This window comes from Miscanthus floridulus, chromosome 9, assembly GCF_019320115.1.
Source record: "Miscanthus floridulus cultivar M001 chromosome 9, ASM1932011v1, whole genome shotgun sequence".
In the NCBI taxonomy this organism is placed as follows: Eukaryota; Viridiplantae; Streptophyta; class Magnoliopsida; order Poales; family Poaceae; genus Miscanthus; species Miscanthus floridulus.
Genome location: NC_089588.1, coordinates 29828291 through 29846906, shown reverse-complemented (window position 1 = coordinate 29846906; position 18616 = coordinate 29828291). Strand labels below are relative to the sequence as shown.

The 18616-nt window shown below is 41.7% G+C and overlaps 1 protein-coding gene and 1 pseudogene across 1 annotated transcript; one reads left to right on the top strand and one right to left on the bottom strand.

Annotated features, from left to right (window-relative positions):
* Positions 1–15968: 15968 nt before the first annotated feature.
* Positions 15969–16544, top strand: LOC136481637 (putative glycine-rich cell wall structural protein 1). Its single transcript, XM_066478970.1, has one exon. It carries the CDS (start codon positions 15969–15971, stop codon positions 16542–16544), a length of 576 nt encoding a protein of 191 aa, XP_066335067.1.
* Positions 16545–17643: 1099 nt separating this feature from the next.
* On the bottom strand, positions 17644–18248 carry LOC136479565 (polyubiquitin 11-like; annotated as a pseudogene).
* Positions 18249–18616: the final 368 nt, after the last annotated feature.

Genomic DNA, 18616 nt, shown 5'->3' with positions numbered 1-18616 from the left:
ATTATTTCTTCCCTCCAATCATTGATGATGACCTCGTTGTTGAGGATCTCTTGAAATTGTCGGTAGTCGGAAGCACTTTGAGCTAGCTGGTTAGCTTCTTGATTCTGAGCTCTTGGGATAAGCTTGATGGTGACCATAGGGAATTCGTCGATCAGGCTTCAACATTTCTCATAGTAACCTCTCAAGATATCATCTTTACACTCGTACAAGCTGATCAACTAGTTAATCACTAACTGAGAATCTCCAAAGATTTCAATTGCATCGGCCTTTACTTCTTGTAGAAGTTGAAGTCCTTTAAGGATAGCCTCATATTCAGCTTGATTATTGGCCGTCATTGGCTTGATAGTATATGCAAACTCGAAACTCGACCCTCGGGGCAAAATAATAACGATGTCAATACCACCGCCCTACTTGCACGATGAGCCATCGAAGAATAAAGTCCAGGGCATCGGCTCTACATAACCAATACTAGGTCCATGATGATGAGTCACAAAGTCGTCCATTATCTGTCCTTTGACTGTCTTGGCTGATTCATATCTTAGGTCAAACTCAGACAATGCAAGGATCCACTTTCCTACTTTCCCGTTCAAAATTGGCATCGACAACATATGCTTGATTAAGTCGGTCTTAGATACCATAGTATACTCGGCCAATAACAAATAATGCCGTAATTTGGTGCATGAGAAATATAGGCACAAGCAAAACTTTTCTATGGGAGAATACCTTGTTTCTAGGTCTAAAAGCCTTCTATTCAGATACAAAATGACCCATTCCTTCCCTTTAAATTCTTGCATTAAGGCCAATCCAATTGTATGGTTATTCAACCGTTTAAAGGGCTTGCCAAGTTGTGGAGGGACCAGCACCGGTGGAGCCTTCATGTATTCCTTAATCTCATCAAATGCCTTCTATTGTATGCCGCCCCTTTTAAATTCTTGACCAGCTTTCAGCTTCAATAGGGGAGAGAACGGCAATATCTTCTCTGATAGATTTGAGATGAATCTCCTGATGAAATTAATCTTGCCAATCAATGATTGCAGCTGGGTCTTATTTGTTGGTGGAACTGCTTCATCGATAGCCTTCATACTTTTCTACCCAATTTCAATCCCCCTTTCGTGCACCATGAAACCCAAAAATTCTCCAGCTGATACTCTAAAAGCACATTTGTTTGGGTTCATCTTCAAACCATGTTTCCTTGTGCACTCTAGAGTTTCTCGTAGATCAGCTAGGTGTTCTCTATAACCTTTGGATTTCAGTGACCACATCATCGATGTATATCTCAACTATTTTGCCGATCAACTTATGAAAGATATAATTCATAGCTCGCTAATAAGTTGCACCGGCATTTTTCAAACCAAAAGTCATGACTACCCACTCATATAATCCAATGGCTCCTAGGACATCTAAAAGCAGTTTTAGGAATATCATCTTCGGCCATAAAAATCTTATTATAGCCTACGTTGCCATCCATGAAGCTAATAACTTTGTGCCCTAATGCTGCATCTACTAATAGATCAGCTATCGACATTGGATAACCATCCATAGGTGTAGCTTTGATTAGGTCTCTAAAATCAATGCAAACCCTTAGTTTGCCATTCTTCTTGAGCATGGGGACTATGTTTGAAACCCACTCGGCATATCGACATTGCCAAATGAAATTGGCTTCATATAGCCTTATGATTTCTTTTTTAATGTCTTCAAGCAATTTAGGTTTAAATCTTCTTTGGGCTTGCTTAAATGGTTCGATATCCGTCTTTAATAGGTAGCCGATTTTCTACTGATCGATCGGCTAAGACAAGGCATCTCATAATATTCCCAAGCAAAACAATCCCGATACTCTTTCAAAAGATCTATTAATTCTTGCTTATATTCATCGGTCTAATTTAGCACTTACATACGTCGACCTAGGCCTATCACCAGGTTTGATATCGACTTCTTCTAATAAGTCAGCCGACGTAAACCCCTGTCCTAATTTTCCTTCAGTATCATCAATTGGGAAATCCATTAAGACACATTTTTAAAGATGACTGCTTGGATAGGCCATTGACGTCCATTACTGGTAACGTCTTCTTTCACAATCTCACTATGGATGCGCTTGTGCTTTCCCTGCTCACATCCTGAGGATGCCCTGAGCTCTATCGGTTGAGTGAATACCAGATCAATATTAGCTGATGGCTTACCCTTGTTGGTTGTTTGCTTGACACGCCATGTACGAGGTCTGTTATACTTCTGAGCTTCCAATTCTCTATTTCTTAGGCATTGAACTCTTTTTTCTGGCTCCATGTTAGACCTCCTGGACACCATTGACCATCCTACCAAACATACTCTTTCTCTTCATCATGATTGGCCCAATTTTGATCATGGACATGTTTTCCTAACCGATCATAAACTCCTTTATTTTTTATGTGCCGATCCAAGTTGTTAGATTGATAATTCAAATGCTCATGGATGGACCGGTGGTTGGCTTGAGATTGCTTGAACTATGGATACTGATTACTGCACTCTGGGCAGTTATGTCTTGTAGGCAATTTCAATCCTTCGTTCCAATAGTGTCCAAAGAAATGACAACTCTAATGTAGATCGGCTTGTTCTCTTTCATACCTTTCTTCTTCACACCGATGCTCATATTCTTCTTCTTTAAGTCAGGCGGTGATAGCCCCCTTCCTTCTAGTGTTGCCACTTGTTCAACAAGATTCTAGAAGTGACCCAAGGATGTAAAGCACTAGCTCTAGATGTCTCACCTTGTTCATATTGGCTCTCTTGCTGATCATCCTTCTTGAACTCATTTATCGATATCTAAACTTTGGGGTCAACTGACCTATTTTCCTTGGCCTTAGTTGATGTCAAGACCTTTGTCTTTCCCTTAGCCAACTGAAACTCCACCATATGCACCCCTAGGAAGGGATGTCCATCTATGCCCATTGCTAGGTTTCTTGGTTGGCTCAAACTTGATCTTTCCTTGCTCTATGGCCTTCTAAATGTGTACTGTGGAAGATTCTGCACTCACTAGTATTATGAGTGGTGGCATTGTGGAACTTGTAGTATTTCTTCCCTTTTAACTCTTCAGCCAAAGGGATCACATGATTTGTAGGTAGTCTCAACTGCTTCTTCTCCAGCAGTAAGTCAAAGATCCAATCAGCTTTCTTGACATCGAAGTCGTAAACATCTTTCTTTTCCTTCACCCATAGACACGATACTAGAGCCTTGCCCCATGTCCATTCAGCGGTGGTGACTTTTTCATCTTCATTTAGAGTCTATATCATAGCAATCAGTCATAGTAGCAATCCCCTTCAAATACTTCTCTTTGCTGTAGGGCCCGGTGCTAACTTTCAAAAGCAGACACTCTCTGAAATAAATGGGTCAAGCTTTTAAAGTCCTAGCCTTCGAACTTCTCTCTAATCAATGGAGACATCCCTTGAAGGGCCAATCTAGCCAATTGGCCATCAGACAAATTCAATGAGTAGCAATGGCTCCTTACTTCTCTAAATCTCTAAATGAACTCAGAGCCTAACTCATTGCTTCTCTATCTCATGCTTGTTAGATCTGTAAGCTTCTTCTCTCCTATCCCATTGTAGAAGTATGCATAAAACTTGTTTTCTAGATCGGTCCACCTAGTGATGGAGTTTGGTTCGAGCGAAGAAAACCAACTAAAGGCCGGTCCAGAGAGGGACAAAGGGAAGAACCAAACTTTGTGTGCCTCCTCAACAGATGCATGTCTAAGCTGAACGAGATAGCAGGCTGATATGTTCCATGGTTGTTATCTCATCTACCCCGGTAAATTTGGAGAAGTCTAGGACCCTATAGCGTGGAGGGAGCTGCACAATGTCATACCAAGCAGGGTGTGGGCGCTGGTAGGAGCCAATTTGCCCTTTAGGCTTTAGACCAAACTGGCTCTGCATCATAGCAACTATCCTGTTGGCGAATTCATTAGCATCCATGCTAATGGCTTCCTAGTCTCGGCTGTCCTTGGTCCTAGGCTTGAGATCCTTGTGCTTGAGCTTCCTGTCTTGGCTGTCCTTTCTCTTCAGGCTTAGGAAGGGCACCACCGGACCAGATGGTCATGACCTTGGGTGCGTGCCAGTCAATTTGTCCTGCAATTGACAAGGGAGTAAGATTGATTAGTAATTTAAGGTGAACATGCCAGTCATTTGTCCAGATAGTTTCAAATGTGTGGCCAAATGTCCAGTAAGACAAGGCTATCGACTAGAGAGTCAATATCTAGCATGTTCATGATGTATAATAAGTAAAACAAGTATATCGGCAATCATTGGCTACTTAATTACATAGATCTAACCAGTCCATTATCATGAAAGCATGCAAAAGATGTAAAAAGATAGACATGAAAGCATATAATTTGATTGAGAAACATACTAGCTTTTAACCAAGACAAAAACAAGTAAAGAACATGTAAACAGCCAATACATATTCTCAAAAGATAGGCTATCGGCTAAATAGCCGATTCCAGCGAAAGAAGGGTCGTAGCATGCAACCACTCAACCATTAGTCATGTATAAACCCATTCGCCTATTAGATCCAATCTACTATCTTTATTAGTGGGGGTCAGACCTAACTGATGTAGCCATAATAAGGATAAGAAATTAAACCTTCAAAGCATATAAATCTATAAATGCTTAACGAGATCACGGGAACACGCTATGATAGTGAAAGCTCAGGCGATCAGCTAAATAGCCAATGCAGACATAGCATGCAGCCAAAGACTATGCTTGGCCATAAGCAAGGTTTACTACCTAATGATTTCCAATCTATGATGCTAGTAGTGGGGGTCAGACCTAACCGATGTAGCCAGTAAAAGCACTTCTAGACCGGATCTCATCAATTAGCAAGAATTACCAAGGGCGAAACATGCCTTGACCACATGCTATCTTTGATCAAGATCGGATTAGAATGGCTAGGCTAGCAAGAACCATCATCAATGCAGGATGTAAACAATATAGTTCGACTAAGATGACAATTCAAAAAAGATACAAAGCCAATCTATCTCAATCTTAACCAGGCAAGGGGTTCGAATCAAAATTCATATAAGATTAGACTTAACTGAGGGCAGCCAGTGCGGATTTTGATAAGAACCAAGGATAACTATTAGTAATTGCAAGAGATCAGACTTAACTGAGGGCATCCTTACAATTAACTGACAATAACTAACTTATACCAAGCTTGCAAGATATCAGACTTAACCAAGGGCAGCCTTACAAACACTGACATAAGTCGTGACAGATACTTACGGACAAACTGGAGATCGAACCTAAAAGAGGGCAGTCCTGCTTGCCGAAGAACTTATCGAAATCTACTCTACTCCTACACCTAAGGGGTGGCGTGAGCCAAAAAGTAAAGGTACTATTTTGTGTTGATCGTTGGAGATGTCTATTACAATGGCCGAGGTTTAGTATTTATACCCAAGGCCTAACTACAAGTCTTGGGCGAATAGGACCGGTTACAAACTTGGAAAACAAAATCAAAACTTCCTAATTTGAGATAACTTGGACCCCAATCTTTCCCTTCTGTGGAGTCCTGACGTGTCTTCTCGCTCCGTGCCATGCTGGTCTTGTTGATAGGGCTCATTCCCTTGATGTCGTCATTTCGTCGGCTGATCAGGCAATCTATTTAGCCAATTTGATTGGAGGACTTGGCCTTCCTTGATAATTTCTTGTCTTCAGGAACTCCCTATCTCGAATCAAATTTCTGTGTCAACATAACCACTAATCAAACATATCAAACAATTACATAGAATCAAAGCCTAAACATAGCACCAAGCAATGGAACAAACTTTGGACAACTTTTACTTATGAAAATTCATTTAAGAATTCACCAAAAATTGAACTTAATAGTTGTTTTCCAAGGACTTAGGATTTTTTAAGTATGAAATTTAGTATTGAATTCAATCTTTGGCCTCAATTTTAAACATATTTGATTTAGAAACATTATCAAGCTTTCATTCCATATGAAAACACAAACTTAGTACTACAAAGTTTATTTTAGCAAAATTTTAATTGTTTAAGCAATTCCACATATTTAAATTCACAAAGCTTCTTAATCGTTAACATTGACATCATTTCATGCAACATGTGAAACATATTATAAGCAACATATGAAACACCACAATGCAACATGGACATGCTATAATTGAAACTTGAATGCATTTATGCCTTAATGTTTGATGATTATGCTTGATGATGCTCATGATCAAGTTTTAATTGTTTTTCACATCTAGGATGTTACATATTATAGGACCATACCACATCACCTTGGCGGGGATTCTCTTCCTAGGACATTCACCTTTGCCCTCAACATCACCAGGGTCATCTCGCCTGATCTTATACCATGATGCACGGCATACCGGACATACATCCAAATTCTTGTACTCGCTACGGTAGAGGATGCAGTCATTAGGACATGCATGTATCTTCTAGATTTCTAATCCCAGAGGGCAGACGACCTATTTTGCTGCGTATGTAGTGGCGGGCAATTCGTTTGCCTTTGGAAGCATCTTCTTTGCGATAGTCAGTAAGTCCCCAAATCCCTTGTTGAATACACCATCTTTGCCTTCCATTACAACAATTCAAGTGTGGTACCCAACTTTTTGCCCCTCTTTGCAAGTCAGGTATAGCAATTTCTCTATGCATCATGGATGGCCTAACCAAGATCATCAGCGGGCTCATCTTCTGCCGCTACCTCTTCTTCAGCTTCCCCCATTGCAGTATCATCAAAGGCACCGTATTCAGCAAACCCACGAATAATAATGTTGTCATCATCCCCTTCTTCTTCATCATCTTCTTCCATTATAACACCTCTTTCTCCGTGCCTAGTCCAACAAATATAGTTTAGCATGAAACCCAATGTAAATAGGTGTTCGTGAAGGATCCTTGAGCAAGAATAATCCTTCTCATTCTTACATAGAACACATGAGCAGCACATGAAACCATTCTAGCGTGTTTGCCTTGGACACATTTATGAATTCATGCACGCCCCTAATGAACTCTAGGGAGCGGCGGTCCGCATTGTACATCCATTGCCGATTCATCTGCATTACATGATGTACACCACATCAAAAACTTGTAATAATCCATATTATACAACATGCAGAAGAAGGAACAGGAAGAAGAAGAAGGGTGGTTCATATGTGGTCACTTGGGATAGTGATGCTTCCTCAAGTGATGATGATGATAGTGATGATGACAAGACCACCAAGAAGAAGGCTCTTGCAAGCATTGCCATTAATGTGAAGCCTTCTCTCTTCGACACTCCATCGACTTGTTTCATGGCTAAGGCCACTAAGGTACAAACTTGTGATGATGGATGTGATGAGGAACATGATAATGAAAGTGAAAGTGATGATGATGATGAACCCACTAAAGATGAACTAATTGACATATGTGGAAGATGCTAAAGAACATTTTGACATTAAGAGAAGGGAATGTAAAGACTTGCGTAAGGAACTAAAATCCCTTAAGCAAGCCTTTGATGAGCTAAATACATCTCATGAGAGGCTAGAGGAAGCCCATGAGAAGCTTGGAAAGGCTCACAAGAAGCTTGAAAAAGCTCATTCCTCTCTACTTGATGAGCAAAATGAGAAGGAGCATGTTGTAACATGTGACAAAGGCTTAACATGTGACATAATTGATGAATCTTTTTATAAGCCTATTGTTGTTGCTCCCGCTAACCCTTCATGTAGCTCATCATCCACTTCCACTTCACCTATGAGTGATGGTTTTACTTGTGATGCCTCACTCATGATTGAGAATAAGACCCTCAAGAAGGAGGTAAATGAGCTCACTTGCGCCTTAGGCAAAGCCTATGGTGGCGAAGACCGCTTGCTTATGTGCTTGGGTAGCCAAAGAGCTTCTCTCTACAAAGAGGGATTGGGCCATACCACCAAGAAAGGCAAGGTAGGCCTTTGCTCCTCACAAGACTAGTTTTGTGAACAACAATGGTTAGTTTTGTACTAGTTGCAAGCAAGTTGGTCACATAGAGTAAAAATGCATGAACAAGAAGTCACAAGCTAATGTATCCTCAATTAATCTTGATTCTTTCTATGTGCTTAATAAGGGTACCAATGGTGTTCATGCTAAGTTCATTGGTGCACCATGGATGGGCTCAAAGAAGAAAGCCATTTGGGTACCAAAGAGCTTAGTAACTAACCTTCGAGGACCCAAGCAAGTTTAGGTATCTAAAAAGAATTGATCTTCTTTTGTAGGTCAATTATAAAGGCGAAGGAAGGCATTAGGTTCTTGATAGTGGGTGCACTCAACACATGACCGGTGATGCAAGAATGTTCAACTCCAATGATAGTAATGGCTATGATAGTATCATATTTGGTGACAATGGCAAAGGCAAGGTCAAAGGGCTTGGTAAGATTGCAATATCGAATGATATGAGCATTTCTAATGTGTTGCTAGTTGAGAGCTTGAACTTTAATTTGCTATCTGTGGCTCAATTGTTTGATCTTAGATTCAAATACATATTTGGAGTAGATGATGTAGAGATCATAAGTGTAGATGGTTCTAACTTGATCTCTAAAGGCTTTAGATATGAGAATCTATACTTCATTGATTTCAATGCTAGTGAAGCTCAATTGTCAACATGCTTGTTCACTAAGTATAGTATGGGTTGGTTATGGCATAGAAGGCTTGGTCATGTTGGAATGAAACAACTGAATAGATTGGTTAAGCATGACTTGGTTAGAGGCTTGAAAGATGTTGTGTTTGAGAAGGATAAGCTTTGTAGCTCTTGTCAAGCCGACAAACAAGTTAGAAACACCCATCCTAACAAAAGCATAATGAGTACTAGCAAGGCATTTGAGTTATTGCACATGGACTTGTTTGGGCCAACACAATACACTAGCATCGGTGAAAACAAATATGGCTTTGTGATAGTGGATGACTATACTAGATACACTTGGGCATTCTTTCTAGTGGACAAAAGTGATGTGTTTGCAATATTCAAATCATTTGTCAAGGGCATTCACAATGAATTTGAAACAACCATCAAGAGAGTGAGAAGTGACAATGATAGTGAGTTCAATAACACTATAATTGATGAGTTGTGTGATGAATTTGGAATTAGACATCAATTCTCGGTCAAGTACAGTCCATAATAAAATGGCCTTGTTGAAAGGAAGAATAGAACACTTATTGATATGGCAAGGTCTATGCTTGGTGAGTACAATGTGAGTCAATCATTTCGGGCCATGTAGGTATTTATAAGTGCAAATAGAATATGAAGGATTCCACAAGTGCACAGAATACCATTGTAGCATTTTACTAGGAGTATTCTAGGTATCGTTATTTATATTTTACCACAGGGAAAAAATGGAGTAAAGATTTATTGGGTAACAAAGGAGTATCTATTAACATACCAACATAGCTAGAGCAGGGGATAAATGTAATGATAGGAGTTAATCATAATGACACTCAGGGGATAGATCACTAATATAATGTAAATTAGTTAACTCAGGAGAACAACGGATGAGGTAAATTCCTATGATATTTTTATCACATGGTCAAAGTATATATACATCCAACTATAGCTAAGACTAACTCTACTCTTGTGCACTTCAGGACGCCGCTTAGACGGTAGAGCACCCACAATAGATAATTCTACTAACGCGACTACGGTCCTATAATTTAAAAACCTGCTCAATTTGGAGTGGACTATAAAGGATAGATGGGGCTATCACCTCCTGCTGCTACCACCCAACCAGAGAACAGGGTGCACTCATAGGCAGAGCATCGTATAAGCACCATGCTTACACGAGACTCGGCTACTTAGCCTAACCAGTAAACTAGCAGGCTAAGCGCTCTATGAACTCGCACACAAAAGTAATGATAACCATAACTAAGCAAGATATATACTCAAAGTAAGCATAGCCATGTATATAGAATATGATAAATTGATAATAAGTCTTACAAGATGTAGAAGTGAAGATACAAGGCTTTGCCTAGCCTCCAAGACTAGATCCGGAACTTGAGCATGAGCTCAACTCGACCCTCACTCTCGAGCTACTAATCTACTACATTGGAGAGCTCTAGACCTAATCCCTCTGGTGTATGTTGATCTGAATGAGAGATATGGATTACGGTTTCAGCATGGCTCTAGGGAGGGGGTAGGGGCTGCTATATATGGGGACACCTGGCACCCTCTCCCTCTTAGTTAGCCTCATTGGTACTAAACTTTCCACCATATCTCATTAAAATACACATGGCCTTTATGGGCCAAATTCTGAATTGGGCCCAATTAATCCCGTAGCTCATGATGTGGAGTTTTTCTTTTATTTGAGAAATTTATATCTTTTCATTCTGAACTCCAAATATAGCAAATAATATATCCGTTTCAATCAGCTCAACGAGCTCTTAGCAATGGTGCACTCCAATTCACCATTTGATATTATTTTGTTCTATGAAAAATTAAATATCCTGTGGGACAAGTGAGAGCACCAAAACTCATGGAACTTGTTAGAATCAAACCCTATAACTATGTTTGGTGATGGAATTAAGTATATATGCAGGTTATATTGACGGTTTATAATTGGTGTTAACGACCGTCAACAGGCCTAAGCTATCAACATGGCTTGCTATTGTAGCAACCGCTTATATTGTCACCTATTGAAAGAGAAGACACCATATGAGCTCTTAAATGGTAGAAAGCCCAACATTGCATATTTTTGGGTATTTGGTTGAAAATGCTACATATTGAAGAAAGGTAATAGATTGAGCAAGTTTCACAAGAAATGTGATGAAGGATTCTTGCTTGGATACTCAACCACTAGAAAAGCATATAGAGTTTAGAATTTGGCAAGTGGTACTCTTGAAGAAGTTCATGATATTGAATTTGATGAAACCAAGGGTTCCCAAGATGAGAATGAGAGCTTGGAAGATGTTAGAAGCATTCAACTTTTAAATGCCATGAAGAACATGGATGTTGGTGAATTGAGGCCTAGGCAAGTGATTGATGAAGATGATGATCAAGTACAAGTGCTCACTAACTCAAATGTGCAAGATGACACTACTCAAGCAAGTACAAGTGGCTCTCATGACAATATGCAAGATCAAGTGGCTAGTTCATCATCTCAACCTAATGATCAGCAAGTGCAAGTAATGTTCCAATACTCCAACCAACCAACATTGTAAGAGATCATCCATTGGACACTATAATTGCAGATATTTCTAAAGGTGTACAAACAAGATCAAGATTGGCTTCATTTTGTGAGCATTTCTCATTTGTGTCATCTATTGAACCAAAGAAGATAGATGAAGCATTGAAGGATATTGATTGGGTGAATGCTATGCATGAAGAATTGAACAACTTCATAAGAAATCAAGTATGGGAGTTAGTTGAGAGACTAGAGAACCACAATGTGATTGAAACCAAATGGGTCTTTAGAAACAAGCAAGATCAAGATGGGATAGTAGTAAGGAACAAAGCAAGATTGGTAGCACAAGGCTATACACAAGTTTAAGGTCTTGACTTTGGAGAAACATATGCCCCGATTGCTAGATTGGAAGCAATTAGAATCTTGCTAGCCTAAGCTTGTGCCCACAACATCAAGCTCTATTAAATGGAAGTCAAGAGTGCATTTCTCAATGGCTATATCAATGAAGAAGTATATGTTGAGCAACCTCCCAGTTTTGAAGATGACAAGAAGCCCAACCATGTGTACAAGCTAAAGAAGGCATTGTATGGCTTGAAGCAAGCACCTAGAGCATGGTATGAGAGGTTGAGGGATTTCCTACTCTCTAAAGGGTTCATGATGGGCAAGGTTGACACCACTCTTTTCACTAAGAAGACTAGCAAGGACTTGTTTGTGTTGCAAATCTATGTTGATGGACATCATATTTGGATAAACCAATCAAGACTTTTATGAAGAGTTTGGGAAAATGATGGCTAATGAGTTTGAGATGTCCATGATTGGAGAGTTGAGTTACTTCCTTGGTCTTAAAATTAAGTAATTGAAGAATGGCACATTTGTGAGTCAAGGCAAGTACATCAAAGACATGCTCAAGAAGTTTGGCATGAATGAAGCTAAGTAAATTAGTACACCCATGGGAACAAATAGCAATTTGGATAGTGATGCAAGTGACAACATGGTGGATCAAAAGTTGTATCGCTCTATGATTGGAAGCCTAGTCTATGTGACCACATCAAGGCCAGGATGTCATGTTTAGTGTGTGCATGTGTGCAAGATTTTAAGCCTCACTAAGAGAAAGTCATTTGAAAGCAACAAAGATAATATTGAGATACTTGAAGCATACACAAAATGTTGGTTTGTGGTATCCCAAAGGAGCAAAGTTTGAACTTATTGGATATTCGGACTCCGACTATGCGGGATGCAAGGTTGAAAGGAAGAGCACTTCGGGCACATGTCAATTGTTGGGAAGATCACTTGTTTCATGGTCATCAAAGAAGCCAAATAGTGTTGCATTATCAACCGCCGAAGCCAAATACATATCCTTCGGTAGTTGTAGTGCACAAATTCTTTGGATGAAGGCCACCTTAAATGACTTTGGAATCAAGTTCAAGAAAGTGCCATTGCTATGTTACAATGAAAGTGCTATCAAGCTCACCAACATCCTGGTTCAACATTCAAGAACAAAGCACATTGATGTCCGCCACCATTTCATAAGAGATCATCAATAAAAAGGAGACATTTCAATTGAGAGTGTGGGCACCAAATATGAACTTGCTGATATATTCATCGAGCCACTAGATGAGAAGAGGCTTTACAAGCTAAGGAATGAGTAGAACATATTGGATTTCTCAAATATGTGTTGATGCACCCCCACTTATATGACATGCCTCTCCTTCGAGCAACCAAGGTAAAAGTTGATTGGCATGGCATACATCCTTTGCTAAGGACTTGTTTAGTGCATCTAGTCATTCCTCATGTTAATAGGTTCATTCATGAAAATCAAATGAATTTGATGCGTGTATGGTACCAGTATTGCTTCTATGCTTGATTTGATCTAATCAGCAGCATATGACATGTTTATGGGCTTGTGAACCTAGTGTTTGATCTAGAAAATGAGCTATAAGTGTTTAACTCAACATGGTCATGATAACCCTTGAAATGAGGTGTGAAGAAGCTTGTCCTTGGATCAAACCGAGTTAAATATCTTTGGCATGTGTTCTAGATTGGACCAAAGTTGGGAAAATGATCCTCACCCCATTGATTAACATTGATAATCTTAACCTTTCTAAAATTGAACCTTTTGTGGTCATTGATGACAAAGGGGGAGAAGTAATGCACAAAGATAGTGAAAAGATGACAAAGGGGGAGAACTTTGACAAAGGGGGAGAAATATGAAAGTAAGGGGATCAATTAAAATTTGAGCACACATAGGTAGGGGGAGCAAGCTCATAAACTTGATTGATGCATTTGAATGTGCATTTCATATGTATGCTTGCATGGCAAAAGTTTTAAATTAAAATTCCATGCTTGTGTGGTGTATGCTAATTATAGGTTTGAATGATGAAATTAGAAACTAGCATGCATAGGTGGTAGTTAGATATGCCTTGCTTTATTTTCACAAGTGGTGCTAGAGCCTTGCTTATAATGTTGATCTCACGAGGTATCTAGTTCTTATCTTTGCAAGTGCTATTAACTAACAATGGTGCTAATGATGGTATAGTTGGTGCACTCCAATTGGTATCACGCTTCAAAGGTCCATCTCTTATACCTTATCATCATTTGGTAGACATTACTCTCCCACAACTCAAATCTATGCATATGTGCAAGCTTTTAATCCAAACTCTTAGCACATAAGTAAGGGGAGCAAATGCTACCAATAAGGGTTCATGAAACTTGTCCAAATCCTTTACACATGGTAAAAATGCTTGGACAAGAAACATGAATTCAAATTTGAATTTATTTCATATCTTTGTGGAGGTTGTCATCAATTATCAAAAAGGGGGAGATTGAAAGCCCTAGTTTGGTTTTGGCTAATTGATGAAACCTATTTTGACTAACCCTATGCTCTAAGTGTGGATTTGAGATAGGTTGGTCCAACCCAAGTGAAGGAGCTAGGTGCCACTCATGGATGGAGATGGCCACATGAAATGAAGTCCATGGTGGTGATGTGGACATGTAATGATGATCAAGCTTCGGGACTTGGAAAAGAAGAAAGAGAAAAACAAAATGGGCTCAAGGCAAAGGTGATATCCATAGGGCCATTTTGTTTTTGGTGATCGAGACACTATAGAGAGTGTATCACGTTTAGGATAGATGGTCATACTATTAAGAGGGAAGCTCTTATCGGACATCTCGATCATCTAGTGTCACTAGGTGTTGGAAAACTTGCATATGCATTTTAGGCCTAGTGCACACTCAGTGAGAAGTGCTTAATCTTTTAAAAATGATTATGAAAATGCTAACACACTTGCACGTGATGGTGAGACACTTGGAGTGTTAGCACATTTGCAAAGGTGGTAAAAAAGGTGAAGAACAGGAGGCGTTGTCAGGCTCGATGTGCTGCCATAGGGGCACCTCCATGTCTTGTCCGGTGAACCGCCACCCCTAGTGGTGGTGACCAGCCGAGAAGGCCGAGAGGGAGGTGTTCTGGTGTGGGCACCGCCACCCCCAGGGCGGTGCCCACCTGGACGTGGCCGAGAAATGCTGGAGTTGAGGCTGGCAGCGAAAGTGGCGGTGTGCACCACCACAGCCACAATGGTGCACCACCGAGGGCACCGCCACCCTGTCTGGTGGCACCGCCCCTTTTCATTAGAGAGCGGGTGAACTGGAGATGGGCACCACCGCAGTCACCGCCACCCTATAGCAGTGCACTGCCCCATTTTTCTAGAGAGTGTGTGTTTTGGGGGCTGGCCGGGGTGGTCACTGCCATCCCCATGGCGGTGCCACCGCCACCCTATTCGGTGACCACGGCCAGTCAAACTAGTCGTTGAGTCGACCATTGGAGGGGCATCGCCACCCCTAGGGTGGTTCCACCACCGCTGTGTCCAGTGACCTCACAGAAGCTGGCTCCAAGGGGTAACGACTCTATTTTCTTGTGAGCTTATAAATAGAGGGTGTGGCCGGCCTTGGCCACTCTCTTGGCACTTCTAATAGCGGCATACACCTTTTGGGAGCTGAGCACACCACTCCACTCACTTGCACACTTGATTTGATCATCTTGAGTAAGATTGGAGAGCCTCTAGTGCATTGCTTAGTGTTCTAGCATCTTGTGGCACTAGTGGGGTGATTTGGGCTGGTGGAGATCTTGTTACTCTTGGTGTTTGCCGACACCTAGATGGCCCGATGATTGGTGCATCATCAAGTAGAGGAAGGTGATTGTCTTTGGCTCCGATTATTGTGATTATGAGGGGTTCTTGTGCCTTACCCGGTGAAGCGCCAAAGGCAACTCAAGTGGATTGCGCGTGGCTTATGGATCCTCATCTTGTGTTGGTTGTGCGCCACCCTGGTTGCGGGTTAGGCGTGTGATGCCTATTAGCGCATGAACCTCCAATTGAGTGAATCGCCATAGTGGGGACTTGCTTGCCTGACAAGCAAGTGAACCTTAGAGGAAAAATTGATTGTGTTATCGTTGTCTCCTTGGTATTCTTTGGTATTCATTAATTGATCACTTGCCATGGTGGTATATCACCTCTACCACTCTCTTGCTTTACTTTGTGTATTTGCTTGTGTAGAGCTTGTGGTAGTTATAACTAGTTGTGTAGCTTAGCTTCTTATGTGTATTTAGTTCCTAGCTAGCTCAAATAGTGTAGAAAGTAGTGACATAGCCCTTGAGTGCTTAGTGATCATAATTGACTAGAATTGTTGGTAGGTGGCTTACATTTTTAGTAGGCTAGCGCAACATTTGCTTCGCCTTATTTTTATCTAACCACTTAGCTTAGTGTTGTTGTAGATTTTTAATAGGCTATTCACCCCCCTCTAGCCATTGGGACCTTTCAAGCATTTACTAGGAACTCATCTCAACTCAAATAATCTCTAGTTGTAGCTCACAATGGCAAGCACAAAGCTAATATCAGTGGGGCTCATTGTCCTCAAGAGCATGGGATTAGCCAGTGCTGTAAGGGTGGCTAGATACTCTAGTGCTGATGGGACCAGCATAGGAGGGGGAGACGGTGGCGAATATGTGAATGGCGGGGGATCAGGGTCTGGGTCTGGCACTGGATCAGGTGATAGTGGTCCTTATGGTGCCCATGAAAGTGCTAGAGGGGGTGGTGCAGGTGGTGGAACTAGACAATATGGTGGGTTTGGATATGGTTCAGGGTCAAGGTCAGGTTCAGGGTCTAGTACATATAGTCAAGGAGAGTATTCTGGTTATAGAGAATCTTCTAATACTGGTGGTACCGGTGGGGGTGGGGGTGGACAAGCCAGAGGTTATTGGAATTCGAATGCTCAAGGATCTGGTAGTGGCACCGGTTCTGGTTCTAGCTATGCTAACAGGTATTGGTACGGATCAAGTGATGCAGGTGCAAGTGCTAATGGCAATGGTGGTGGCACAAGAAATAGTCAAAATGGTGGGGGTGGCGGCGGCTCAGGTGCCAGATCTGGATATGGCAATGCCTACCCCTGAGTTGCATATGAGCTAATTTAAAGTTGGAGCCCATTGTCCTTCTTTGTTTGAAGTCATATAGTTATTTATTTTCTTTGTCCCTTTGTTACACTTTAGTTAGAAATAAATTAATAAAATGGTCCAACTATTCTAGCAAAAGTAGCAATCTTGTAAGGTCCAGCTCTGTAAATATTCTAGTACGTTATTTGAAGAGTATTGAATTCTAGGGATGCAGGAACCATAGCTCAGACTGACGATCTCTCTCTCTGCCCCAAGGCCGAGAGTTCGATCCAAGTACTAACCCTCTAATTGTGATTTCTAAAGATTGAACTTGAAATTAGAGAGAGGGGAGAGAGAGAGCTCACTGCCGTTCAAGAAAGAAACATACTTTGAATACTTGAAGTACAGAAACGAAGTTGCAACGCAATTAATAAAGGAAAAGCCCATGAATAATCAATAGATGAATTGAAAAAGGAAGCAGATATTCAGGTATAGGCAGCGGCTTAACTGAAGTATTCCAAGTGCACCTCTTCTGAATATTGCCAGTCAGAAAATCAGACCGATATGAGGTGCCAGCGTGAACAAATGTATAGCAGAATGGAAACACACTAAGGAACCGTTTGGCCAGGCTCCTGCCGGCTCTGGCTCCGGCACTGTAGCAGGGTGTCGGCCGCTGGGCGGCCGACAGGAGGCTGCGGGAGCCGGAGCCGGCGGAGCTTGAATTTCTGGCTCTGGCTGCTGCGACCGCGTCTGTGAGTGGGGAGGAAAGGAGAGAGAAAAAGGGCTTCGATGAACAGTGAAATACATATAGATGAACAGTGATTTCGGTGCAAGAGCCGGAGCCGCCCGCAGCCAGCCAAACGGGTCCTAAATTTATGCATCGCGGGATTTAAGCATGGACGGTTCTGAGAAATATGGAGAGCATATATCACAAACGCATGTTCTTACTACTACCAAAAAAACAAAGTCAAAGATAGTCTCACTTGAAAGGCACATGGTTGCGAAGTATACGAACAGATTTATCATACGATTTCAACCAGACACCGACAAGGACAACTAGTCCAGAAGAGGAAAAAATACATTAAGTAGCAGAGCATCCGAAGACACCAATTTTTTGTAGCTAAGCATCAAGGTGCATGGTAGACCCCGTATGGACATTGCACTCAGCAAGTGTCTTCCCATCGTCAAGCTCGTTGCCATCAAAGGTGAGACTCTGGTGGCCACGGATCTTTTCCTTGACATCGTCAATGGTGTTAGACGGCTCCACCTCTAGAGCGATCGTCTGCCCAGTGGACGTCTTCACAAAGATCTGCATGACGGGACAGTCAAGGCGTAGGGTGGATTGTCTTCGGATGTTGCAATCGGCGAGCGTCTGTCCATCCACAAGCTGCTGTCCTTTAAAGAGGAGCCTCTGTTGGTCCTGAATCTTTGCCTTCAAATCGCCAACCTTGTTAGTAAACTGCACCTTGTACCTGATGGCCTTGCTTCTAGGGAGTGTCTTCACGGCAATCTGCATGACGCCACGCGGACAGAGGTCAACAAGGTGCAGGGTCGAATGATGCTGAACCTTGTAAAAGCCAAGTTTGCGCTTTTATCAAGTCGGCTGCCGTCAAAGATGATCCTCTGCTGGTCCTGTATCTTTGCCTCGACATCGCTGACTGTATCAGACGGCTCTACCTCAAGAGTGATGATCTTGCCATTGAGCATCTTCACGAAAATCTGCATGCCGAAGTCGAGCTGCAGGGTAGAGTCGTTTTGGATTTGAGAGCAGTAGTATCCAAATGTTCCGATCGTCCTCGAGCTTGTTGCTGGCCAAGAAGAGGCGCTGGTGGCCACTAATCTTTTTCCTGACATCAGTGATCGCGTCTGATGAACTCCGCCTATGTTGTCTCAACATAGCAGATCCCAAATCCCTGGTAAAGGAGGAGGGTTGTGATAGGCGTGGCGAGCCAACGTTAAATCTAGCCATTCTAATGGAGATGAAACCCGAAAGAAAACCGTTGGGGCATAACCCTCTTAGCAATGCGCCATATCGGAACCCGGGTATGGTGTTAAATGAGCAAGGGCCGGGTCGTCTCCCCCGTGACGCGCCA